The 27,735-nt window shown below is 35.2% G+C and overlaps 1 protein-coding gene and 1 pseudogene across 1 annotated transcript in view; one reads left to right on the forward strand and one right to left on the reverse strand.

Annotated features, from left to right (window-relative positions):
* LOC148163371 (uncharacterized) overlaps positions 1–27,735 on the reverse strand; it is a 143,230-nt gene that overhangs the window by 88,343 nt on the left and 27,152 nt on the right. Inside the window, exons 9-14 of the mRNA XM_088027057.1 lie at positions 24,435–24,539; positions 23,698–23,751; positions 23,031–23,135; positions 19,803–19,904; positions 12,544–12,648; positions 2,665–2,769 (exon numbers count right to left, since the gene is read on the reverse strand). Of these exons, the coding sequence (XP_087883183.1) occupies positions 2,665–2,769; positions 12,544–12,648; positions 19,803–19,904; positions 23,031–23,135; positions 23,698–23,751; positions 24,435–24,539 (576 nt within the window). The remainder of the gene's footprint in view (positions 1–2,664; positions 2,770–12,543; positions 12,649–19,802; positions 19,905–23,030; positions 23,136–23,697; positions 23,752–24,434; positions 24,540–27,735) is intronic.
* LOC114196717 (cell division control protein 42 homolog pseudogene) lies at positions 24,619–26,786 on the forward strand (annotated as a pseudogene).

The following is a 27,735-nucleotide window of genomic DNA, read 5'->3' on the forward strand; positions in this document are numbered from 1 at the left end:
AGTAATAATGCTAAAGAGTTATATATGAAACAGACAAAAAATATGGTACATTGGGAAATAAGAGATTTCATTAGCTTCACTGCTTTATCTGACTCAACTATAAGGATATAAGCCCTAGATATGAAGACTTAACTCCACATTAGTTAAGGGAGAGTCTCTGTTGCTTGGACAAAATGGACTCTTGAATGTGCCTCTTGAATTTGAAGGCTGTTCTCTTTATCTTATTGGCAGGGTGAAAGGTCCCAATGACTTATCTGGCTGCATAGCAACTTCTCAGCTTTGGTTCAGCCACATTTGTCAGACAAGTTTGTGGGGACCACCTTTCTTATCTTCCTACATTTTCCTAACTTATCTTTCTTTAGTTTCTTTGTCTATCACAACTATCTTGGGATTTCTCATCATATAAATTAGTGATCTGTTTCTTCTATTAACACTATACATGCTTGTTTATAAAAATAGGTATGTATTTCTCTTTAACCCTAAAAGAAGGGTAGATATTTCGGATAGTCCCCAGAATGAAAGGACTTGTGGTAACATGATAACTAGTTACAAAGGGGACTCAGCAGTTCACTGAAAGCTAATGGGTTAATAAAAATTCTATGTGATAAGTCAAATATACAGACTTATTCTCCTATGTCCTAAGACTTCATGAAGTCTTTGTGTAGCACTATTAATTATATTTAAAAAAGGTAATGAGTCATAAAAAGGAAATCAACTGAAGAATAATATTATGCCTTATTGGGAATAAACTGGAATTAGGATGGTTCTGAGGAGGAATTTTAAGAGAAGGCCAAGTCTGTACCTGTGTATTAAGTATGAACAGTATCCTCTTGTATACTATTGAAATTGATCAGGATGTTGCTGGTCATTTCAAAATGAGTTTATTTTCTGTCAAGACTTCTTTGGAAAGCAGAAAACTGTATGAGTGATGACTAGGAAATAGCCTTTCTGCTTTGATAACATTTATACTAATGATCTGGAGCCCTCTGGTTATGTTCTGCTCAACTGAAATGTTAGAGGTCTAGCATATATTTGAGATTCCTCTTACAGACTTTCTGCCACTTTGCATTACTTGTATTTTTCACTGCTTTTCATTTATTTTGTTTAGTCTCTCTGATTATTCCATTACTCCATTCATTCTTCAATATTTATTGCCTCAAAAATATAAATTGATGTAGGCATGGTTCCTGCCTATGAGAATATCATGGTTTATAAACAAAGAGGAGTGATTTAAAGACACATTTTTTTACACAATATGGTAAGTATGTAAAATATATATGTGTGTATAAGATGAATTTTAAACTAAGAGAAAGGGTAAATAAAGTGACTTTCATGGGTCAGGGAAGCTCTGGAAAAGATCAACTTTGAGATTAGTTTTATAGACAAGAATTGGCCCGGTGAAATATGCCTAAGTATTTTTGTTGTAAGAGTTGTGGAGTATGTAGAAAAGGACAGTTGGATATCAAATTAGATGCTATGGTATAAGCATTAGATAATAAATAAGATCTCTACATTTATTGGTTGAAGAAGATTTTATGAAGTTACCTACTAAATTTCAGGTACCAGATGAGGCACTAAAAAAACTAAAATGTGTTTAATTATAAATTTTACATAATTTCTGCTTTAGAACAACTCAGTCTCTGGGGTGAGAAGGACAAATAAACTTACTATAGTAGAGGAGTTGGGTTGACATAGAGCAGACAATAAAATCATGAGACCCTCCTGCTAAAATCCATCCATTTATAGCCACTGCTTTGCAACAGGCTGGGGAGCATCCTGTATAAAAACCTTGAACCATGCCTATATCCAATACTATGGTTCAGACGCTTCAGTGTTGGAGGGCAATGTGGGGGCAGGAAATAATACAAGATAAAGCTAAAAGGAAAGCAAGGGTCAGATCATAGATCTAAGAAATAGTAGTCCTAATTGGTAGGACTTGGTATCCAATGAGATGTGGCACTAAGAAAAAAAGTGGAGTGAAAAATGATGCCAATTTTTAAACTTGTTTTACTAAGAAACATGGTGCCCCCAGCTGAGAGAGGGTATGTATAATTAGGAGACAGTTTTTGGTAGATATTTTTAAATATAGTGAATTGAGATATAAAGATCTGAGGCTTTGCTGAGCAAGAATGAATTTGGTAGGTAGAATCCAACAGGAATCTGAATCTGGTTTCATCCAACCATGTTTGGAGAGGAATTCGGGCTGCAGATAAACACCTAGAAGTTTTCAGCATGTAATGACAGTTGGAAATATGAGTGTGGATAATACTTTCCACTGAGAATTGGAAATTTTAAAATGATTAATGGACTTAGGACACAACTATTTGAGGGATACTAATAATGGGGCAATTAGTCATTTCTTTTCTCTCTTTTCTTTCTATTCCCTAACCTATAATGTTCATTTTGTTCCCCGTAAATTCATTACTGGGTCAGAAAGTAGTTATAATAGTTCTGTGTGTGGTGTTTATAATCCAAAAGAAAAGAGGTTAATGATATGGGGCTTATAGAAATGAAGGAAAGAATTTGCACTCACATTAAGACTAGTTTTTTCTCTAAGCTTCTGCAAAAATGCTATTTTGATACCAGGTAAAACTAATGGTAGACATTCTCCTGTACAAGTACAAAAACTCTCCTCTAAGATATAGTAGTACTTGAAACACTAACCAGTAAGTGGCAGATTTTCTGTTACACCTTCAAGTTCCTTTTGTGTGAGCTTGATTCCCAGGTTTTCCAGGACAGTGTCCAGGTTATTCACCTTAACCTTTCCTCCTTAGGAAACATACAGGAATGAAACATGAAAAAAATGAGTTTAAAATATTAAAAATATATTTTTGCATGTGAATTATTACCTGAATATATATATATATATATACTTTGCCATTACTATAATAAAGACAAAGGAGAAAATGTACTTATGTGATTATTACTTTTCTGTATGAACTCCCATTTAACATCCTAAGAGCATTAAATAATCATTAGAAAAACAGAATTAGTAATTCTTCCTTTAAACCTTGAGTGGAAGTCTGTAGTATAAGTAGGTTATGAAGGGATAGGCTACAAGATTTGATTATAACCAATATTAGAGAGAATAGGAATGAGTTTTGATGCTAGAGACCTCATTAATTAATTTATTGATATTATATCATAACAGAGTGAAGATCATAAGATAATTTTAAAAACAAGTAGAATCTTAGCACTTTTTGGGGGGTGAAATTCACATAAAATTAATCATTTTAAAGTAAACACTTCAGTGGCATTTAGTACATATTCATGATGTTGTACAACTATCACTTCTAGTTCCAAAACATTTTCATCATCCCCAATGGAGAGCCCAAACATATTAAGTAGTCCCTCTCTACCCAGCCCCTAGCAACCACTAATCTACTTCTTGTTTCTATGGGTTTGATTACAATCTTCCTACATAATAAGCTCTCCTTAAACAACTCCCTGAAAATTTGGTAATCCTTTTCTTTACAATTTGCTGTGTATGATTAATTTTGGGGGTTATGAGTATGAGTTCTCTAGAAAGGTGTATTGAGACATTACAGTATAAAATATTATGATGATGAGAGTAACTAAATAATCTATACGTAGGAAGCTAGACAGGACTCCAAATCTAAATGATAACGTGAATCTTGAAGATTTCACTTGTTTCTGCCTTTCTTGTCAGGCTTTTAACTTACCTTTAATGGATTTCACATTATCCAACATTCTGCTCTGGGAACAAGTCTGCCCTGCAGAGAACAAATTTATTTTACAATTGGCGAGCAAATTAAGATAACAGATGGAAAATTTATATATTCAGCTATCATTTATTGTATTTATTTTCTTGTGATTTGAATGATTTTCTCTCCATAATAATAATCTGATATCAAAGCTTTATGATATAACTGTAAATAATTGTACAATGTACAATATAATGATTCAACAGCTCTATATATTACTCAGTGCTCATCATGACAAGTGTACTCTCAATCCCCTTCACCTCTTTCACCCATTGCCCCCCCTTCTGGCAACCATCTGTTGGTTCTCTACAGGTTAAGAGTCTGTTTTTCTGGTTTGTGTCTTTTTTTTCTTTGTTCATTTGTTTTGTTTCTTAAATTCCACATATGAGTGAAATCAAATGGTATTTGTCTTTTTCTGACTGACTTATTTCACTTAGCACTGTACCCTCTAGATCTATTTAAAAGTACTCTCTTATAGAGAGATTGAATGATGTCAGCAAAAGTAGCTGAGCAGGTTGCTCCATGGAACTCTCCCTCCACTGAAACACTAAAAAAACAAACAAAAAACTGTCAGAATCAACTTTGTAAAATAGTCAAAGCTTTACATCAACTAAGTGAAAGCTGAATCAAGAAAAAGGCATCTTACAGTAAGAGAGCTTTGTGGCATTTTAACCCTCCTCCACAAACTATTTTTGATCACATATCCCTCTCAGTAAAACATTTTCTTTCTTTTTTTTAATGATTTTATTTATTTATTTGAGAAGGAGAGAGAGAGATAGCAAGAGAGGGCACAAGCAGAGGGAGAGGGAGAAGCAGGCTCCCAGCCAGATATGGGGCTCTATCCCAGGACCCTAGGATCATGACCTGAGCTGAAGGCAGATGCTTAACAGACACCCCCAGTAAAACATTTTCAAGCACAAAAATGGTAATCTCTTATTTACCTGTAAAAAGTTTTATTCCATCCATATGCTTTTTCATTTCAACCTTCCCATGAACTATAAGAAAATGTAAATCAAATACATACATGACATTCACTTGGAAATGCAAACTGGAAACATAGTAGCATTCACTGGCTACTGAATTTTATCCTACCCCTTCCCCAGTGAGCACAACGACAAGGAAAATAATCACTCTACTTATTATAAAAGTGCCTGTTTTAACAACTGCTTTGATCCATTGTCAAACAGCAAAACAAATTCTAAAGTGTGAGATTCAAAAGTCACCGTTTTAATAGGACCTTATTTTTAGCTTTAGATATTGGAGAACCAAATATGATTCTGATCAGGCCAAAGAAAACAAAATTTTAAATCAGAACCTATTATTCACCACTGTTTCAATTGGATTTGTGAAAGTATCTTTTTTCTTTACTGACATCCTAATTACTACTTTGCTTTCATGTTCACTGACTAGACCAGTTTACTCTTGATCTACATGATTTATGATTTACTTGAGTAAAATATTCATTTTGAGGTTAATTTCCCAACTCTAATGGTTTGCATAATTTGTATTGTAGATACTCAATTGAATTTTATAAAAATTAATATTTAAAGAGACTTAATGTAGGGGCGCCTGGGTGGCTCAGTCGTTAAGCATCTGCCTTCGGCTCAGGTCATGATCCCAGGGTCCTAGGTCCCTGCTCAGCGGGAAGCCTGCTTCCCCCTCTCCCACTCCCCCTGCTTGTGTTCCCGCTCTCTATCAAATAAATAAATAAAATCTTAAAAAAAATAAAGAGACTTAATGTAGAAACATATTAAAGTACAGAATTATCTCACAAATAGATGATTTTTGGGATACATATTTTGTGAAAAATTGTCACTGTTGGTAAGTTGAAAAATTCCTGATTTTTGTCAAATTTTAAGTGATAAATTACAGTATGTAGTGTGTAAAAACCCCTATACCAAGAAAAATTTATAAATGAAGGTCCTAGATAACAAATACTACTGGTATTAGAAGTATGTAGTGACTTATAGTAGAAGCCATGTAACACTTATAGGTATACATATAACAAGTATTAGAACAGAGAACAGGAAAAATATACATAAGTTATTTATATGATTGCTAAAACTAGACAAACTGTAATCTTTCTTCTTTTTCTTCTGGATCTGTTGAGGCAGGACATTCCAAAAGTTATCTCTATAGTAAAACCAGCTAGCTAGGTCAGGAAAGCATGAAAATATGTGTCAGGTTTATGGGGCCGTTGGAAATTCTCAGAAACAAAGATGATAACACCTACTAGGTGTAAAACTCACTATTTGAGTATATGCTTCCTTGGCTCACATTGCCACTAAATCTTGCCCTCTTCAGTAAATTCACATCTCCATCCTGACAGACACATTTTGAGAAAAGCTTTGCCCTAAATGGGAAGTTCAAGGTCTATCTGTCCCCAACGATATAACTAGGGCTCTACGCCTGAGCCTTAATCTTTCAGAAAATTTTAAGCTCAATCCTGATGATAACTCCCCAGGTGACCAAATCACCAATAAGCAGTAATTTAAAAATTCTAACTCTGATTTAAAGAAAAAAGGATGAATCATTCAACATGTCCATTTTATTTCATGTATAATTTTTTATCTAACAATGTTTTTCATTGTCTTGGTTGATTTTAAATTATTATTTTAAAATGAGGAGCAGAAATCAATGGCAATACTAAAAGATAGTCCCAAATAATAATTATATTTCCCCCATAATTCTGCTAATTTTAGCAATATTTGAAAATTTTCACCAACCTTAGATACATAAAAAATAATTTTCTGTTATGAAAACTGGGGTTCCACGTCTAGTCTCACTTTTCTTAATGGATACATGGCAAGCAAAAAAAATAAGACAATGAAGACCACTTACATATTCTTTCTGGTACACTAACAGTGGTACAAATTAGAGAATAAATTAAATAAATTAACAAAAATATACTTGAGGGAACACTGTCTACCTTACATAATGTTGGAATTAAATGCACCTTAATAGGATGAGCAAGTATTGATTCAACTAAGATTATAAAATAGTCAGGTAATGTTCCAGACAGATACTTCTGTTATGTTCTCAGACTAATATTTAACTTTTGCTTATTTAGTTTGAGAATTCCTTTAGCCCCCATTCAGAATATTAGAACTTTTTTTTTGTTTTTCAGAATCTTAGAACTTTTGGACAGCCTTTGGACCACAGAGTCTGGCTCAGGAATGTGGGGATGTAATGCTGGGCATTCAGGCATTCCACACATTCAGGCCTGAGTGCTTAATGATCCTTTTCCCTTCCAGGGTATCTAGAAGATTTGGTCCTGTTCATTTAGTGTAGGAAATAGGTCCTACACTTCACATTCCTTCTTTATTCTGCATTTTTAAATGTCTTTGAAGATGGTGGGGTGGGGACAGAAATACTATTAATAATTTCCCACTTAGGGGCACCTAACTGACTGGTAGTAGAGCACGTGACTCTTAATCTCAGGGTGAGATCAAGGCCCACACTGGGCCTAGAGCTTGCTTTAAAAAATTTAAAAATAATTGCCCACTTTGGGCTATGCTCTATAATTTTTAAAAAATTTTCCTGTGTTAAAGTTTCTTCTATTTTATGCATTCCCATTCCCTCACAGCACTAATTCTCTAATTCTGTCCAGGTCTAATAGTGGCCCTGGCCATACCCCAAGCAGAAATAAAGTTGCTGAAGATGTCAAGGAGCAAAACATGTGTACTTACAGTCTGAGTTATCTTTAATGTTTCCATCTTCTTAATGCCAACTAAGTTTTCAGAGATTCTTTTATAGAAGCCCATACTAACCAATTCAAATATATCTTAAACACTCACCATCAACTGGTAGATCATGTTTCAGATCATTAATTTCCTTTTCTGAAAGGCTCATCCCCATATTTTGCAAAGGAGCATCTGCTTTATTGACATCAATAATCTCTCCTGTGAAAAGGAAAAGAATATGAGAAAAACTTATTGGCTCCAAAATACGACCACTGATATTATATATGGTACATTATGATTATCAGCCTCATGAGAAAGACCAAGACTCAATAAAGTCCATTAATATATATCAAAGGGGTCAATAAGGATGTTAGACTTAGAATAGAAATCTTCCAGGTGATTGGGCAATTTTTGAATCATTTACACCAAAGGCTAAAATCAAAATATGGCTGACACTGAGGGTTGTTTTTTTTTTTTTCTGAACTCCCAAATTAGATGTTTCAACTCCTTCCTGACAAAAATCTGTAATCAAGTTCTGTTTCCATTTATGTGAAGGTCTATGTTATTCAGACCAACCTGCCTGCTGGAAACTGAAATCTTGGATAAAATGTAAAAAGCATCTCCTCAAAAGTACTGAAAAGCTGATAAGAGAGTAAGGAATTACTACTGCAAAATCTAATGAAAAGCAGGAACCTAGGGAGGTGAGCAGAACACTGTTATTGCTTCTGCTTGAATGGTATTTGCTCCATCTGGATTTGAACTGTAATGATGGCCTCATGGAGTGTGGGTGATTCTGTCCAAATGCCCAGCAGAAGCAAGTATTCCTTAGGAATGTGCTTCCATCCTTAGCCTCAAAGCGTTCTTTCAATAACTGTCCAGGGAAAATAGCTCACAATCAAACACAGAATGAAAGAAATTACCTGAGAGAGAATAAGCAGAAATAATAAGCAGCAGCAACATGCTCACAAAAACTTCAGATTTAGAAATTATCAGGCACAAATTACAAAACTATTATGCTTACTATGTTTAAAGCAATGGAAAACAAGCTAGAAAGTATCTGCAGGAAACAGCAAGCAATGAAAAGTGACCCAGTATAGCCGAAAAAGAAAAAAACAATTTAGAAATGAAAAGAAGGGGGAAAGAGGAGGAAGGAAACAAGCACCTGTATGGGAACAGGAAGGGGATCCTGACCCACGTGGAATTCATCTTCCACCCACTAGTGAATCTAGGGCTGCAGGCAAGTACAAGTGCTGTCTCACTTTCCTGAGCTTCTTAGTGGGCAGCTCAGGATGTCTATGGAGCCCTCCTACTGGTGCACACCTACTGAGCATATATGGCATCATCTGCACCCATGGAGGCCCGAGCTAGAGCCAAGAGGACACATCACCACATGGTCTAATCTTGACTCAGAATAATGCGGATCTATACTGAATGTGGAAGATTTTGATGTTAAATTTAAATTTGAAAGGATAGTCAATATTTCTGTACCAAAGAAAACAAGAAATAATAGTGTGCTATATGCCTTCATATTTCTTCATTATATTGAGATTTTTAACTTGGGACGATAATAAACATGTACATGTGCTAAGTCATCTGATAAGTGGTTTCTAAACCCTAAGAAATCAATCTTCTCACTAGGAGATATGTTACACAGCAAATGGAAGATGGAAAAAAAAAGAAAAACCAAATATCCTACAATTAAAAAATCACACAAAAAAGATGTTTCCATAAAGAATAGTCAGAACCAGGGTAGGAGGGTGGGGCTGAGGAGCTGTGTGTGTGTGTGTGTGTGTGTGTGTGTGTGTGTGTGTGTGTGTGCGCGCGCGCGTGCCCACTAGGGAGTGAGGTTAGACCTACCAATATTAAAAGATTATAAAGCTGTTATATTTAAGCCATTCAGAACACAAATAAGGAGACCAATAGAACAGAATGTAAATTCCCCAAATAGACAAGTGCATATAGAAATCAAGTATATAGTTAGAATGGTGTCTCAAATTGAAGGGAGTGGTGACAGACTTTTAAGTAAATAATTCTGGACAACTGTACAGCCATTTTCAAAAAGGTAAACTAGATCTGTATTTCCTGATGGAATGCAATGTGAAGTACACGGTATTACTTACAAAGTATTGTCAAAAAATGTTGAAACTAAAAAAAAATTTTTAAATTAAAAAAATGTTGAAACTGAAAATAATTAAGCCATTTGAGCTGACTCCTAGCTTATAAGGAATACAGATGATAGAGGAAAAAGATATATGAGAAAACAGACAAATTTAGTATGTGGGAAATTCTCCAAGACATTTGGCAAGAGTTTCTTCAAAAAAATCAGTGTCTAGAGAAAAAGAGGGTAGAGGAACAGCTGTAGATTACGTGAGATTCATGTGTCATAACAGATGCAGTGTGTGAGCTTGTTTGGTTTTTTATTTGAACAAGCTCACTATAAAAGATATTTGAGAGATAATAAGGGAAATTTAAAATTAAACTACACAATGGTATTGCAGTTATGTAAAAAATGGTCCATATTTTTAAGAGGTGCATACTGAAATATGTAGGGACAAAATGAAATGGGATTTGCTTTGAACTATTTCAGTGAGAAAAATAAAAAAAAAAGCAAGTGTAACAAATCTTCGTAATTGTTGAATCTAGGTGATAGGTATATGTGAGTTCGTTATATTACTCTTTGTACTTTTGTGTATGTTTGGAAATGCTCATCATAGCCAAAAGGTGGAAAGAACCAAATGCCCATCAGCTGATAGTGGATTAAAAAAAATATATACACATATAACAGAATATATTATTTGGCAACAAAAAGGAATGAAGTTGTACACCCATGTTCATAGCAGCATTATTTATAATAACTAAAATGTGGAAGCAACTCAAGTATCCACTGATGGATGAATGAATGTATATATATATACAGTAGAATATTATTCGGCCTTAAAAAAGAAGGAAATTTTGACATATGTTACAACATCGTTGAAACTTGAGGACATTATGCTAAGTAAAATAAACTAGTCACAAAAAAATAGAAATAGATACTACATGATTCCACTTATATAAGGTACTTCGAGGAGTCAAAATCATCCAGACAGAAAGTAGAATGGTTGCCAGGGACTGGAGGTAGGGAAGAATGGGGAGTTTTTGTTTAATGGATATATAGTTGTAATTTTACAAAATGAAAAGAATTCTGGAGATGAATCGTGGTAGTGGTTGCACAAAAATGTGAATGTACTTAATACCAGTGAACTGTACACGACAGTGGTTAAGATAATAAATTTTATGTTTTGTATATTTTACAATAAATTGAAAATAAAAAAGAATGGAATCCTGATACATGCTACAATATGGATAAACCTGAAAACATTATACTAAATGAAAGAAGCTAGTCACAAAGACCACATACTATCCCGTTTATATGAAATGTCCAGAATAGGCAAGTCTATAGAAATGGAAAATAGATCAGTAGTTTCCTAGGGTTTGTGGGGTGGTGGGGGAGAATAAAAGGGTGAGAGATATAGGGTATGGGTTTTTTTTTTCTGGGGTGATCTGGGTACTCACAAAGTCCTTTGATAACTCTACTAACTACAGTGATACTGTAATTAGTCCCAATAAAGTAAATTATAACCCCAAAAGGGACATCCAGTGACTCAGACTAGAAGGACATGGGGATGAAATGGGGACAAAGAAGAAATTGGAAGAAGGTAAGAGAAAAAGTTTCGGTCTCTATCTCTGTACTGTATATGAAACTGTCTTCCTACCATGTCATTGAGAATTGAATAGACTGCAGTGGGTTACAGGCTTGGCTCAGAACATTGGTTCCTAAATGCAAACAAGATAACAGTAGTTCCTGTAATGTCAGAAGATGATTGTGTGTGGGATAACTATGAGAGCGTCTGGTACTAACAACTGGTATAAGATTACTACATACTATAAAGGGTTTAATTAAGTACAAATGTCAGCAAATATTTGAGGCATCTATCTGTCCGTAGTCTACTATCACTACCCAGCATTGCCAGTCTACCTTTCATTTGGGGTAAAACTCCTTTCATTTATTCCATTCATTAATTAAATATTTACTATGTACCTAATAGGTAAAAGATACTTTGTTGGAGGAGGGATAAAGATGCACACTGAAGGATCAGGCATAGTCTCTGCCAAAAGAAGCTTGCACTTTATAGAAGGGAAGAGTGATACTCATTTGTAATACAACCAGTTAAGTCAGAGCAAGTTGAGTAAAGGCTGCCTCTCAGGATTTTAGCTTATATTACTAGGGTAATGATGATGGTACCAAAATTGTCAAAGAGTATGAAAACAGGAGCCAGAGTTTCTCAACTACTGGACATGTCACTGGCATCTTCTTCAGGAACAATTATTCATCATGTTGAAAAGTCTTACGAATTGCATGGCACTGAGCACCCCTGATACTCAAGTAATTTAATGCTAACAGTGCCCACTCTTACAATCACTTGGTGACAACCATTTGTGACAATCAAATACACCCCCAACATATTTCTAAAGGCCCCATGTGGCTACTTTGGTCAAATACTGCAATGAAAACTATGAACTCAGTTTCTGACAAAATTTATGATGTCTGAGGGAAAGTCATAGAATATAAGAAATTTGAATACACAATTCAATATTTAAGTGAGAAAACTGATCTGAGGATATAAATCTGAACATTTCCAGAATATAGGGATGGTGGGGGGAAAAGACATTTTTCTAGAGAAAGTGTTAAATGAAACAATGAACAAAGACAGAACTTCATTCTGCTCTCTGGGATTTATAAAAATGAAGAAATAGGACTTACTTTTACATTAGGAATTAATCCTTCCTGAAGATCTACAAAATATCTTCTGAGTGCCAATGTCACTAGTTTTAGAAATTCTTATATGCATGTTCACAAGCATAAATTCCCTTCATTTTCTTTTTCTGTTTTTTAATTTTTATTTATTTTATTATGTTATGTTAGTCACCATACAATACATCATTAGTTTTTGATGTAGTGATCCACGATTCATTGTTTTCGTATAACACACAGTGCTCCATGCAGTATGTGCCCTCCTTAATACCCATCACCGGGCTAACACGTGCCCCCACACTCCTCCCCTCAAAGGCACAGTCCTTTCTCAAATACTCACCATTAAGTAGCAGGTTTTCTGTCAGTTTTTCCTGTTCCTTTTCTGGAAGCTTAATCCTCATTTCCCCCAGAATGCTCTCCAAATTACTCGCATTAACCTTCCCTCCTTAGGAAAGCAATAGGGATGGAAAATGAGAAAAATGGAATGTTTCCAAAATATTAAAAATACACTCCCCTTTATATTATTAATTAATTAAAAAATTTTAATTGTTATGTTAATCACCATACATTACATCATTAGTTTTGGATGTAGTGTTTCATGATTCATTGTTTGTGCATAACACCCAGTGCTCCACACAGAATATGCCCTCTTTAATACCCATCACCAGACTAACCTATACCCCCACCCCCCTCCCCTCGCGAACCCTCATTTTGTTTTTCAGAGTCCATCATCTCTCATGGTTCGTCTCCCCCTCCGACTTACTCCCCTTCATTCTTCCCCTCCTGCTATCTTCTTCTTTTTTTTTCTTAACATATATTGCATTGTTTGTTCCAGAAGTACAGATCTGTGATTCAACAGTCTTGCACAATTCACAGTGCTCACCATAGCACATCCCCTACCCAATGTCTATCACCCAGCCACCCCACCCCTCCCACCCCCCACCACTCCAGCAACCCTCAGTTTGTTTCCTGAGATTAAGAATTCCTCATATCAGTGAGGTCATATGATACATGTCTTTCTCTGATTGACTTATTTCACTCAGCATAACACCCTCCAGTTCCATCCACGTCGTTGCAAATGGCAAGATCTCATTCCTTTTGATGGCTGCATAATATTCCATTGTGTATATATACCACATCTTTGTATTATTAATTTAATTAGCCTGTGTTAATGATTTAAAAAAAGAGAAAATATAATTCATGTCTTTGTATTATCATTTAACACTTTATTTTTTTATTGATTTTATTATTTTTTTATTTTTACAGCTTTATTGAGGTATAATTGATATACAGTTGACCCTTGAACACAGGTTGAAACTGCATGGGTCCACTCATACGCAGATTTCTTATAGTACAGTACAATCAATGCATTTTCTCTTCCTTATGGCTTCCTTAATAACATTTTTTCCTCTAGCTTACTTTATTGTAAGAATACAGTTTATGTATATATAAATACAAAATATGTGTTAAAGGACTGTGTTATCAGTAAGGCTTCTGGTCAACAACCGGTTATTTGTAGTTAAATTCTGAGGAGTCAAAAGTTATATGTAGACTTTTAGCTACATGGGCGGTTTGTGCTCCTGATGCCACGTTGCTCAAGGGTCAACTATACAAAAAACAACTGTACAAAAAAATATTTAATGTGTACAATTTGATGAGTTTAGACATATGCAAACACTGGCGATACCATCACTACAAGGTACTAACCATGTGCGACACCTCTCAGAGTTTCCTTGTGTCCCTCTGTTTTTGTTTTGTTTTGTTTTGTTTTGTTTTTGTGGTAAGAACACTTAACACTACCCTCTTGACAAATTTTGCATGCACAATACCATGTTGTTAACTATAGATACCATGTTGTATAGCAGATCTCTAGCACTTATTCATCTAGCATAACTTAAACATTTTGCCTATTGAATAACAATAACCCATTTTCCCCACTACCCAGCCCCTGGAAACCACTATTATATTCTCTGCTTCTATGAATTTGACTATTTTTGATATGTCATATCAGTGGAATCACACAGTGTTCATCCCACTGTGACTAGTTTATTTCATTTAGGATGTCCTCCAAGTTCATCCATGTTGTCACAAATAGCAAGATTTCCTTCTTTATTAAGATTGAATAATATTCTATTGTATACACACACACACACACACACACACACACACACCATATTTTCTTTATCTATTCATCTGTTGATGGACATTTGGGTCGTTTCCACCTCTTGACTATTATGAATAGTGTTACAGTGGACAGGGGAGTACAGACATCTCGATGAGACCCTGATTTCAACCTTTGGATATCTACCCAGAAGTGAGATTGCTGGATATCTGGTAGTTCTATTTTTAGGTTTTTGAGGAATCTCCATATTATTTTTCATAGTAGGTATTACACCATTTCATAGTCCCACCAACAGTATTCTAATTTCTCTGCAGCTTCTCCAATGCTTATCTTTTTGTTTTGTTTTTTTAAATTTTTTTATTGTTATGTTAATCACCATATATTACATCATTAGTTTTTGGTGCAGTGTTCCATGATTCATTGTTTGTTCATAACACCCAGTGCTCTATGCAGAACGTGCCCTCCTCAATACCCATCACCAGGCTAACCCATCCCCCTCCCCTCTAGAACCCTCAGTTTGTTTTTCAGAGTCCATCATCTCTCATGGTTCGTCTCCCCCTCTGACCTACTCCCCTTTTCTTCCTCTCCTGTTATCTTCTTCTTTTTCTTTTTTCTTAAAATATGTTGCGTTATTAGTTTCAGAAGTACAGATCTGTGATTCAACAGTCTTGCACAATTCACAGTGCTCACCATAGCACATCCCCTACCCAATGTCTATCACCCAGCCACCCCATCCCTCCCACCCCCCACCACTCCAGCAACCCTCAGTTTGTTTCCTGAGATTAAGAATTCCTCATATCAGTGAGGTCATATGATACATGTCTTTCTCTGATTGACTTATTTCACTCAGCATAACACCCTCCAGTTCCATCCACGTCGTTGCAAATGGCAAGATCTCATTCCTTTTGATGGCTGCATAATATTCCATTGTGTATATATACCACATCTTTGTATTATTAATTTAATTAGCCTGTGTTAATGATTTAAAAAAAGAGAAAATATAATTCATGTCTTTGTATTATCATTTAACACTTTAAATAGGACTATCAAGAGTCATTTGACTTTTCTAATTATTCAGAAAAATTTAACAGGATGGATAAAACTAGAACCTATTTCCTTTTACCTTATCTTAGGACAACTGGAGATAGCAAAATATGCCTAAGCAAAATGTGCCTAAGCACCTAGAGCTGTTGGACCACAGATCACATTGTTTCAAACAAGAACAAGTTGTAATTCTCATTTGCCTGAATTCCCAGATCATTTCAGCTGATCAATTGCTAATCCTTCACTTCAGTGTTTGCTGTGTAGACCTACATTTATTTGATTTCTCCATTTAAGATTTTTTCATTTTATTTGCACTCTCCCTGTCCCCAGCTTTTTTCTTTTCCCTGAATTTTCTCTGGTCTTTTGTAGCCTTTAGAAACCTCAGCATTGCTTATGATTCACAGTGAAAGAAGTTGCTGATATAATAAATTTTAACATAAGGTTTTAGGATAGCATTTATTTCTATTTAGAGATGTGTTCTTCTGTGATTTTTTAAAATGTCTTCTTGGTGCCAAATTAGTAGCTTTAGAGATTCTTTCCATCACTTCATAAACCCAAGACTTCCTGAGTGGCTCAATGCTATATTAAATGCTCAGTGTTAATTTGCATGTTCAGTCTCAGATTTTTAAATTCCTTTTCTATGAGGTTCAACCGTTTTCCAGAAAAGTGTACAATTTGTTGATATTAATCATCCCCACCTCCTTAGGAAATTGAGAGAAAAAGACCAAAATTTAGTGACTCTTAAATGGGACCCAAACTATTAATTCCTGTATAGTTATAAGTTTTAGCATAAGACAATCGCTAACTAAATTCTTTGATATTTAAAAGATGTTCAATAATAGAGTTAGAATAAAATCTCTTCCCTTGATCAATCCATATAGCAGAAAGTGTTAAAGGAAATTGATGAACTGCTCAGTGAAATACAGTTGTGGAGATAACAAATTTCATACTTCCATCTAATAAGTGTGATTTTGTTGTTGTTGTTGTTGATGATACCCAGGGAAATTTTTCTTTTTCTGAGTAAATTTCCCTAACCATTACTAATTTTTTATTTTTTAAAAATATTTTATTTATTTATTTATTTGAGAGCGACAGAGTGAGAGAGAGAGAGTACGAGAGCAGGCAGGGGCAGAGGCAGAGGGAGAAGCAGACTCCCAGCTGAGCAGGAAGCCCAATGTGGGGCTTGATCCCAGGACCCTGAGATCATGACCTGAGCCAAAGGCAGATGCTTAACCAACTTAGCCACCTAGGCACCCTAATTTTTTGTTTATTAATCACTCTTCAGACTAGACTTATTTTCTTTTTTGCCACAAATTGTAAACCTTCTATAAATTATGGAACTCCATCCCCCAAGATATAACGTAGATTGTCCACAAAAGTACAGATGGATTAAAAGAAGCATAAATGTGCTATCAAAGTATTTGAAAGGTGGCAAGTATCAAAATTTAATATCTTATGTCTTTTTTATCTTTATTTTTTAAATTTAATTTAATTTTATTATGTTAATGTTAGTCACCATACAATACATCATTAGTTTTTGATGTAGTGATCCATGATTCATTGTTTTCATATAACACGCAGTGCTCCATGCAGTATGTGCCCTCAATACCCATCACCAGGCTAACCCATCCCCCCACCCCCCCTCCCCTCTAAAACCCTCAGTTTGTTTCTTGGAGTCCATAGTCTCTCATGGTTCATCTCTTCCTCTGATTCCCCCCCCTTCATTTTTCCCTTCCTTCTCCTAAAGACCTTTATTGCACAGCAAAAGAAACTATCAACAAAACGTGAAGACAACCTAATGAATGGGAGAAGACATTAGTAAATGATGTATCTAGTAAGGGGTTAAAATCCAAAATATATAAAGAACTCATACAACTGAATACCAAAAAAGCAAATAATCTAATTTAAAAATGGGCAGAGGACCTGAATAGACACTTTTCCAAAAAAGACATACAGATGGCCAACAGACACATGAAAAGATGCTCAGCATCACTCATTGTCAGGGAAATGCAAATCAAAACCAAAATGAGGTATTACTTCACACCATCAGAATGGCTAGTATCAAAAAAATAAGAAATAATAAGTGTTGGTGAAGATGAGGAGAAAAGGGAACCATTGTGTACTATTGGTGGGAATGTAAATTGATGCAGCCATTCTGGAAAACAGTATGGGGGTTCCTCAAAAAGTTGAAAATAGAGCTACTGTATGATCCAGCAATTGTACTTCTGGGTATTTACCCCAAAGATACAAATGTAGGGATCCGAAGGGGTACGTGCACCCCAATGTTTATAGCAGCAACGTCCACGATAGCCAAACTGTGGAAAGAGCCAAGACGTCCATTGACAGGTGAATGGATAAAGAAGACGTGGTATGTATACACACACACACACACACACACACACACACACACACACACATGCACAATGGAATATGCAGCCATCAAAAGGAACGAAATCTTGCCATTTGCAACGACGTGGATGGAACTGGAGGGTATTATGCTGAACAGAATAAGTCAATCAGAGAAAGACATGTATCATATGATCTCACTGATATGAGGAATTCTTTTTTTTTTAAGATTTATTTATTTGAGAGAGAGAGAAGGAGAGATAGAGAGCATGAGAGGGAAGAGGGTCAGAGGGAGAAGCAGACTCCCTGCTGAGCAGGGAGCCTGATGTGGGACTCTATCCCAGGACTCCAGGATCATGACCTGAGCCAAAGGCAGTCGCTTAACCAACTGAGCCACCCAGGCGCCTGATATGAGGAATTCTTAATCTCAGGAAACAAACTGAGGGTTGCTGGAGTGGTGGGGGGTGGGACAGATGGGGTGGCTGGGTGATAGACATTGGCGAGGGTATGTGTTATGGTGAGCACTGTGAAATGTGTAAGACTGTTTAATCACAGACCTGTACTTCTGAAACAAATAATACATTATATGTTTAAAAAAAAAAAAAAGAAGAAGATAGCAGGAAGGGAAGAATGAAGGGGGGGAAATTGGAGGGGAAGACAAACCATGATAGACTATGGTCTCTTAGAAACAAACTGAAGGTTCTAGAGGGGAGGGGGTAGGGGGATGGGTTAGTCTGGTGATGGGTATTAAAGAGGGCACGTTCTGCGTGGAGCACTGGGTGTTATGCACAAACAATGGATCGTGGAACACTACATCAAAAATTAATGATGAAATGTATGGTGATTAACACAACATAATAAAAAAAACTAAAAATAGAAGTACCATATGATCTAGTAAGTCCACTTCTGGGTATTTATGAGAAAAAAATGAAAACACTAATTTGAAAAGATATACGTGTACTATGTTCACTGCAGATTTTGTACAATAGCCAAGTATGGAAGCAGACTAGGTGTCCATTGGTAGATGAATGCATAAAGAAGATGGGGTATATATACATGATGGAATACTATTCAGCCATAAAAAAGAATGAAATCTTGTCATTAATGACAACACGGATGGACCTGGAGGGTATCATGCTAAGTGAAATAAGTGAGACAAAGAACTACAAATACCATATGATTTTGCTTACATATGGAATCTAAAAAATAAAACAAACAAATAACAACAGACTCAAATATATAGAGAACTGGTGGTTGCCAGAGTAGAGGTGGGTGAAGGATAGGTGAAACAGGTGAAGATTAAGAGGTACAAGCTTCCAGTTATAAAGAAAATAAATCACAGGATGAAGAGCATAGCATAGGGAATATAGTCAATAATATTGTAATAACTTTGTGTGATGACAGATGATATCTACACTTAACACAGTGAGTAGTTCTGTAATGTGTGTAATTGTTGAATCACTATGTTGTACACCTGAAACTAATATTGTATGTCAACTATACTTCAATTAAAAATAAACTAAAAAAAAGGCCTTCGTGCCATCCATTAGCCTATTCTGATAGATCTTTCTATCAGCTTTAAGAAAGATACAAATCAAAATCTCGCCAAAATGATATGAAGATTCATTAAGGCAATAGACAAGCCATCATTTCAGAGTCAGACTTTATATATCCCTAAAGTACAACTGTACTCTCAATAATTTTAAAAAATATGTGAAATGGAAAAAATAAGCCACTCTTCATTATGGGCCTCTATTGCTGGGCCTCTAGCATGCTGAACACTCCCCATTCATTTATTCTTTGTGATTTCTCATTTATTTCCATTGAATACTTTTCAATGCCTCCGTTTTTCTCTTAATTCTCATTTTAAACTTTAGGACTCACAATGGATTCAAGAATAATAGCCAGCATTTCTCATCCATGGTCACAGGATTTCTGACAAGAGCCAACTGATTCACAAACTAAAAATGAGATGACACAGTTGGTGTTTCTTCTTAAGATAAAACAGTAATGCCTTTTAAAGATTTTTTTGGACATTCTTTCATTTTTACTTAGATAGGAAATAGAATTGTTATAGAAATTCTCACCATTGATTGGCAGATTGTTCACCAACTCCCCATGTTTCTTATCTTTGAGTTCTCTCCCCACGTTTCCTGGAACTTTTTTCAAGTCATTGACATCAACCTTTCCTTCAAAGCAAAAGAAATGAAGACTTCTGGCATTATTGTGAATGATGTCATGATTCCATATAATTAAAAAAATTGTCTTAAAAAATAAATAAAATAAAAAAAAATTGTCTTTGCAGCATTACAGCCAACTGCTGGATGAAAAGAGACCCAACCAAACAAATGGGCCTTTGGGCCTTCAGATAAACTTTCTTGTTAAGTCTAATATAATCTCCAAATGATAGGCAAGGCAACAGAACATGCAATTACGAGTATAAACTTTGCAGGAAATTAGAATGATACAGATTGCTGATCTAAATAGTTTTATCAGCATTTTTATTGCTTTATTTTGAGATTACCTCTAACTTTACCAAAATTTTCCTTCACTGTTTACTGTGTTGAACTGGAATTTAGCTTTCCTGTCATGAAAGAAGATATGCTAATTATTGGCAAAGACTCTAGATAATGACTTTGGAAACAACAAAGAGCACTGAAGTTTTATTGCTAAAAGTTCTGATAATCCAGCATCTAACTGTACACATTTATATATAAACGTTTTTTTAAAGAAGTGTAGGGGGAGATTTTTAAAGTCCATATAATCATGATGTGGAAAGAGCATTATATTACTTAGTGAAAATAATTTGGTTCTCAGATTTCTAGTAGCATCTTACTCTTAGGTGTTATTCTAAGATGTTACCTCTAATAGCTTTTACTCCATCCATTCCATCTGTTAAGATACTGACACCAAACTTCCCATTAGCTGTTAAAAAAAAAAAAAAGGCTAAGTTGGGATCCAGAAAAAGACAGAGCTTTAGAATAAAAACATAAAGTATCTATGCTGTGAAAAAACTCCAGGCAGAGTCCAGTATTTCCACTATTTAATTTGAGTGCATTTTCAATTCTTAATTTCAGGCTTTCTAGGATTCAGTCTGTATTAGCAAAATAGACTCTTCGGGCAATTCATGCTGTCCATGTTTTCTCTGGAAACTTTCAGTTCTGGCAGGGACACAAAACTCATGCAGGTACCAAGAGTAAAAGAAGTAAAGACCAAAAAGAATGAAATCTTGCCATTTGCAATGACGTGGATGGAACTCGAGGGTATTACGCTGAGCGAAATAAGTCGATCAGAGAAAGACATCTATCATATGACCTCACTGATATGAGGAATTCTTAATCTCAGGAAACAAACTGAGGGTTGTTGGAGTGGTGGGGGGTGGGAGAAATGGGGTGCCTGGGTGACAGACATTGGGGAGGGTATGTGCTATGTGGTGAGCGATGTGAATTGTGAAAGACTGTTGAATCACAGACCTGTACCTCTGAAACAAATAATACATTATATGTTAAGAAAAAAAAAAAGAAGTAGCAGGAGAGGAAGAATGAAGGCGGGGAAATTGGAGGGGGAGATGAACCATGAGAGACGATGGACTCTGAAAACCAAACTGAGGGTTCTAGAGGGGAGGAGGGTGGAGGGATGGGTTAGCCTGGTGATGGGTATTAAAGAGGGCACGTTCTGCATGGAGCACTGGGTGTTATATGCAAAGAATGAATCATGGAACACTACATCAAAAACCAATGATGTAATGTATGGTGATTAACATAATAAAAAAAATTAGTAAAGACCAGAATTCTCATCTCACATCTTTTACTAATGTACTTTCTGTTCTTCTCTTTAATCAGTGTCCCTTTCAGAATGGCTGGTGACTAATTATTACTCTACCATTGCAGCAATAGCTATTAGTTCTTTATTACTCCAAATAATTATTTTTTTCTTATTCTTTTCTGCTTATTTCAGTTCATCTCTTGATTCATCTTTCCACACTCATTAATTCTCCATTCATTAATTCATACATGAAGGGCGACAGATATAAAGCCTCACTCCAAAGAACCACCAAACAGACCAGATAATGACAATTCTTAGGGAATAAGGCTTTGAAAGAGCTCCAGCCTCCCCACTGTTCCCTCCAGTGGCTTCCAGGCTACTAGTTTTCACTGCAAATATAGAGTGTTATTTTTCAAGACTATTATGGAGCTGTAAGACAGGGGATGGGAATATAAGTTAAAACATCACAGAGCCTACTACTCTTACAGAGATTCAGTCTTTTTTTCTTAAAAAATGCTCCCCAGATTGCAGCAAACCTTTGGTTAATGTCCAGTCCTAAAAATGTTAATTTTGATAATTTTTGCCAGTTTTCTCACTGCTTTTATGGAAGAGAGAGTTTTTTGGTGGCTCTTACTCTGCCTTTTATCTGACATCCCCAGGTGAGTTTCTAAACTAACTAAACTAGGTGAGAAGCTAAAAATTACCTTATCTGGCAATTATTGATAGCTTCACCTAATTATCTTTTCCTGATATCCCAATAAAACTTAAAAGCATAAAGAAAATAAGCAAATAAAAAACTAACTACATGTTTTTCATTGGTACACAACAGTACTAGAAAATTAAGGAATGATTTAATAAAAAATATCTTTTGGAAAAAAACCTCACCCTATTAGAAGGGTATGGAAACCCATGGCAAAGATATAACTAAATAGCATTTGAATCATATGAAAAAAACATATTTACGTGTAAGAGGCAGTATTCAGTAAAATGTTTCTAGGTGATATTTCTTGATCTCATTGGATTGTGCCCAGCTAAACATATTCTATTTCAGTTTATTTAAAGTGGGGATTACTCTGTGATTCATCACACTTCAATCCTAATTAATATTTTCTTTAATATCTATAATTCTGACCTTGAATCATGAAATCTGGTCCAAGGATACGGCCTATATATAACTAGGAAAAATGTCATACATATTGGCTGAAACCCTGTAGCCCTTGTTCCTGTGAAAGCAACATTCTCAGCTTCAACTAGAATACTAAGAATTGTGATATACTAGACATTAAGCTCCTTAGGTCAAGGACTATGTTTATTTTTAGTCACCATTCTATCTCTAGCGCTTAGCATAACACCTGACATATAGTGCTCAGTAAATATTTGCTGAATAAATGAATAGTGAAAAAGTACCAACTTTAGATTATTATATTAAGAGAAAAAATCATTCTTATTTCAGTTACATAAGTCCTATAAAAAATATCAGCCTCAAAACCCAAATTTTCAGGAAGGTACCTTCCTTTTCAGGAAGGTACAATGATACCTAAATCACTCACCATCAACTGGTAGAGTTGGAGTAAGATCATTAAGTTCCTCAGCTGTAAGTTTGATAGCCATGTTTTCAAGAATAGAGTCAAGGTCATGGTCATCAACCTGCAACCCTATAAAAAAAGAAAGACCTGAGGAAATTAAAATAAAAGTCAAAATATAATATTAATTCCTATGTATAGTAGTTATTAATTTCATTGTAAAAAGGGGTGAAGGATATTTAAGTGTTTAAAGAGAGTCATTAATGGACTAAAATTAATCCATTCATTTATATCTGATACATCTAATATTGAAGATAAGCTTGCATAACAATACATTGAAATAGGGCTGAGAAACCATTCAGGTTAATTTTGGCAGCAAAACAGCAAATCTAACAGTTTTTCATATAAATATCTATACAAATCAAGTTGAGTTTGGTCACTGTATTTCAAGATATACTATCTTAAACTTCTATAGCTAGGCCTACATTTTATTATTTCCACATCCAAAGTTGAGGTAAACCTAAATATTTAGAACATCTTTTAAATATAAAACAAAATTATTTCATCAATACGAACATATATATTAAAACTAATTATGGAAATATATGTGAGAATGGCAGGAAGCAATATTTAATAAGAAAAAAGGCAAAACACAAGAGTCTCAATCTGACTTCTCAATTTGAATCTTACTCACCTATTATATCTTTTGGACAAGTCTGCAACCTATTTTTATATACATTTATACTAGCTGTAGATGGAAGAAACACATAATTTAGGTCATAGAGAAAATATCTAGACATGCTAAAATAATACCAAATATCTAAGTTCAGAAATATAGAGCATAAAATAATTTGCTCCTAAAATTTACCCAATATCTTCTAGAAATAATAAAAAGTGTAAACAAAATTCTTAATATATATGGTAAATCTATCAATTCTTTAGCACCTGAGACAATTATTAATACCTACCATGCCAAAGCAAAACACTTCCATATGTTGTATTTTTTCTGAGTCCACCTTTTTTTCCCTCTCCTATTATAGCTCTACATCTCTCCTCCTCCTCCTCCTGTTTCCTAGAGGTCTTAACCAAAGGCATCTCAATGGAATGAAAAATAACTATTAATATTCCTTATTCTAAATGGCAAGAATTATGATTGATGAGCCTCTTGATTTACATGTTTTAAATGGAAATTTATGTATTCCTATATATTAAAAATAATCACCCTTAAAATTATGGCTATTTCTAAACTCTATAAATGATCTGAAATAAGCAGAGTATTCGATAATAAAATAATTTAAGGATATAACCCTAATTCCCTGAAGATTCTACCCGATACTTGCAATTCTGAAAAACTCCCTTTATGACTATATTAACTCTGTTGCAGGCAATATGAACTCTCTTGAAGACGATTCTGATAGTTGAAATGCCCACCATTAACTGGAAGTGACTTATTTAGCTCCAAGTGTTCTTTATGTGAGGGCTCTATCCCCATTTTTTGCAGGACATTATCCAGCTCACTGAAGTCAACTTCTCCTCCTTCAAAACAAAAGAAGTAGGAAAAGATAACATTTTTTAAATATCATAATTTCAAATTATTAAAGAGAAATAAGGCATAATGATATCTGCTAAACAACAAGCAGTCAATTGGCAGATACAGAGAATGAATAGTATTTCTTTAACACTGGTAAAAGAGATGTTCCCATAATGATGGTTATAAAATAATATTTCACAATTAAGGTTCATATAATTTAAAAATTATTAGAATAATAAAGATGATTGGTACAAATAACTTTAAAATAGGGTATGAGATTAAGCTAGAAATCAATAGGAAGAGATACTAGAAAAATCCTGTAAGTTTGGAAATTAAAGAATCCCTCTCTAAATAAATTATGTGTCCAAAAAAAAAACCACACTGGAAATTAGAATATATTTTGAATTGAGTAACAATAATAATATTACATATTAAAACTTGCAAAGGTGTACTCAGAGGGAAATTTACACCCTTAAACACATATAGTAGAAAAGATGAAAAGATCAATAACCCAAGGTTCTATCTCAAGAAGTTCGAAAAGAACAGCAAATTAAACCCCCCAAAAGGAGAAGAAAAATAATAAGGACAAAAGCAGAAATTACTAAAGTGAAAAACAAACTTTAAATAAAATGAATACAGCCAATGTTGGGTTTTGGAAGACTAACAAAATTGGTAAATGCCTGCATTAAGACCGACAAAGGAAAAAAGGAGAGAAAGCACAAATAACAGATATTTTTAATGACAAAAAGGACATCACCAAGAATAGCCAAGAGAAGCCTAAAGAAATAAAACAAATTTGGAGGATTTACGCTTCAGATACCAAGACATATTAAAGCTATGGACCAACAAATAGACCAAAGAAAAAGAACAAAAAGAATGAAAAGCCCAGATATATGCAACACATTTAGTTGGCCTTACATTAAAGTAGGGAAAGGATCATCTTGTCAATAAATAGTGTTGAATATCCATTTAGAAACAGACAGTTACAGAAGGGAGGAGGGTGGGGGGAGGGGGTAGCCGGGTGATGGGTATTAAGGAGGGCACGTGTTGTGATGAGCACTGGGTGTTATACACAATCAATGAATCATTGAACACTACATTAAAAACTAATGATGTACTATATATTTGCTAACTGAATATAAAAAAAAGAAACAAAATAGTGACTCTTATTCCATATCATATAGAAAAATCAATTCTGAGTGGATTATAGATCTAAATGTGAAAGGAAAATAACAAAACTCCCAGAAGATAAAATAGGAAAAGTTTTCATGACCCTAGTGTATGCAAGGATTTCTCAAACAAGCCCCCAAACACTCTAACTATAAAAGAAAAGATTGACTAATTCAATTACATGTGAAAGGGAAACTTTTGTTCATCAGAAGATAAAATACAACAGGAGACCCTGTGCACTGCTGCCAGCATCCTGGCAGGGAAGCTGAGGTCACCATCAAACTTGAAATATTTAAAGTGGAGACAATCAAAGTGCATTGTTGTGGGTGATGGTGCTGTTGGTAAAATGTGTCTTCTGATATTCTACACAATGAACAAATTTCCATCTGAGTATGTACTGTTTTTTTTTTTTTAAGATTTTATTTATGTATCTGAGAGAGAGAGAGAGAGAGAGAGAGAGCACGAGCTCTCGCATGAGCATAGGGGAGTAGCAGAGGCAGAGGGAGAACAGACTCCAGCTGAAAGGGAGCTCAATCCCAGGACCCAGAGATCATGACCCAAACCGAAGGCATATGCTTAACAACTGACAGCCACCTAGGTGCCCCTGTGCTGACTGTTTTTGACAACTATGCAGTCACAGTTATGATTGGTGGAGAGCCATACGCTGTTGGACTTTCTGACACTATAGGGCAAGAGGATTATGACAGAGTACGACCACTGAGTTATCCACCAACAGATGTATTTCTAGTCTGTTTTTCAGTGGTCTCTCCATCCTCATCTGAAAATGTGAAGGAAAAGTGGGTGCCTGAGATAACTCACCACTGTCCAAAGACTCCTTTCTTGCTGGTCAGGACCCGAATTGATCTTAGAGATGAGTCCTCTATGATTGAGAAACTTGCCAAGAACAAACAGAAGCCTGTCACTCCAGAGACTGCTGAAAAGCTGGCCCATGACCTGAAGGTGGTCAAGTATGTGGAGTATTCTGCACTAGCACAGAAAGCCTTAAAGAATGTATTTGACCAGGCAATACTGGCTGCCTGGAGCCTCCAGAACCAGAGAGCCACAGGTGTACACTGCTATGAACATCTCTCCAGAGTCCTTCTGCACAGCTGGTGTCAGCATCGTACTAAAAGTAATGTTAAATCAAACTAAAGATGAAAAATTAAAATTTGTTTTTGCAGTAATGACCAATGCCCTGCACCTACCCACATACACTCATGTGAGACAAGATCTATGGATATGGTACCCCTCCCCCCTCAATACTAGTTAATCTGAATAATTGTGTATTGTCAGAAAAGTGATTAGTACTGGTTTTTGTTTTGTCATTTCAAAAGTATTTTTTTGTTTAAAAGCAAGGCATGCTTGTGATGACTCTGTAATAGACTGATTTGTGTTGTTGAAGCTGCTCCCAGGCTCCATCTACACTGGAGAATAACATGGAACATCTAGGTTGGGTTTTTTTTTTTTTCTTTTTTGGTGGAGAGAGAGAGTGTGTGTGTGTGTGGGGGGGGTTGTTTTCATTTAGTAATGTTTTTTAAATTCATGAACCATTGGACAGCCCTTAAGGGGAGGAGGATGGATTGATTTCACATTCCACTTCCTAGATCTAGTTTAGAACACTTATTCCCCAACTGGTGCTCTTAGGAAGGAGTATAGTAAATGCCTCAATAACATACTTTGAAAGTTGCCTTGCTCTCCACCCTTGAGTAGGTCCAGTACTTGATGAAACTCATGAAAGTAGGTGGAACCTGTTTTACCCCTCCTCTTTTCTAGGATGTGCTATATATGTGACTGTGATTTTCAAGGAAATTTGTTTGCCATTTGCTGATATTTTTTTTGAAGTTCATTTCTAACTTCTTTCACTGATAAATGAAGAAAAGTGCTATAACTTTTGAAATACACCAAATGGACTGAATAATTTTAAAAATATTTTCTCTGTCAAAAAAAAAGAAGATAAAATACAAGTGAAAAGGCAAAATACACAGTAAGATATTTACAATTTATAAAACCTGCAATGGATGTGTATCCAGA

This window comes from Eumetopias jubatus, unplaced genomic scaffold, assembly GCF_037043125.1.
Source record: "Eumetopias jubatus isolate StellerSeaLion01/CBP00866 unplaced genomic scaffold, mEumJub1_p1.0 scaffold_10, whole genome shotgun sequence".
Taxonomy (NCBI): domain Eukaryota; kingdom Metazoa; phylum Chordata; class Mammalia; order Carnivora; family Otariidae; genus Eumetopias; species Eumetopias jubatus.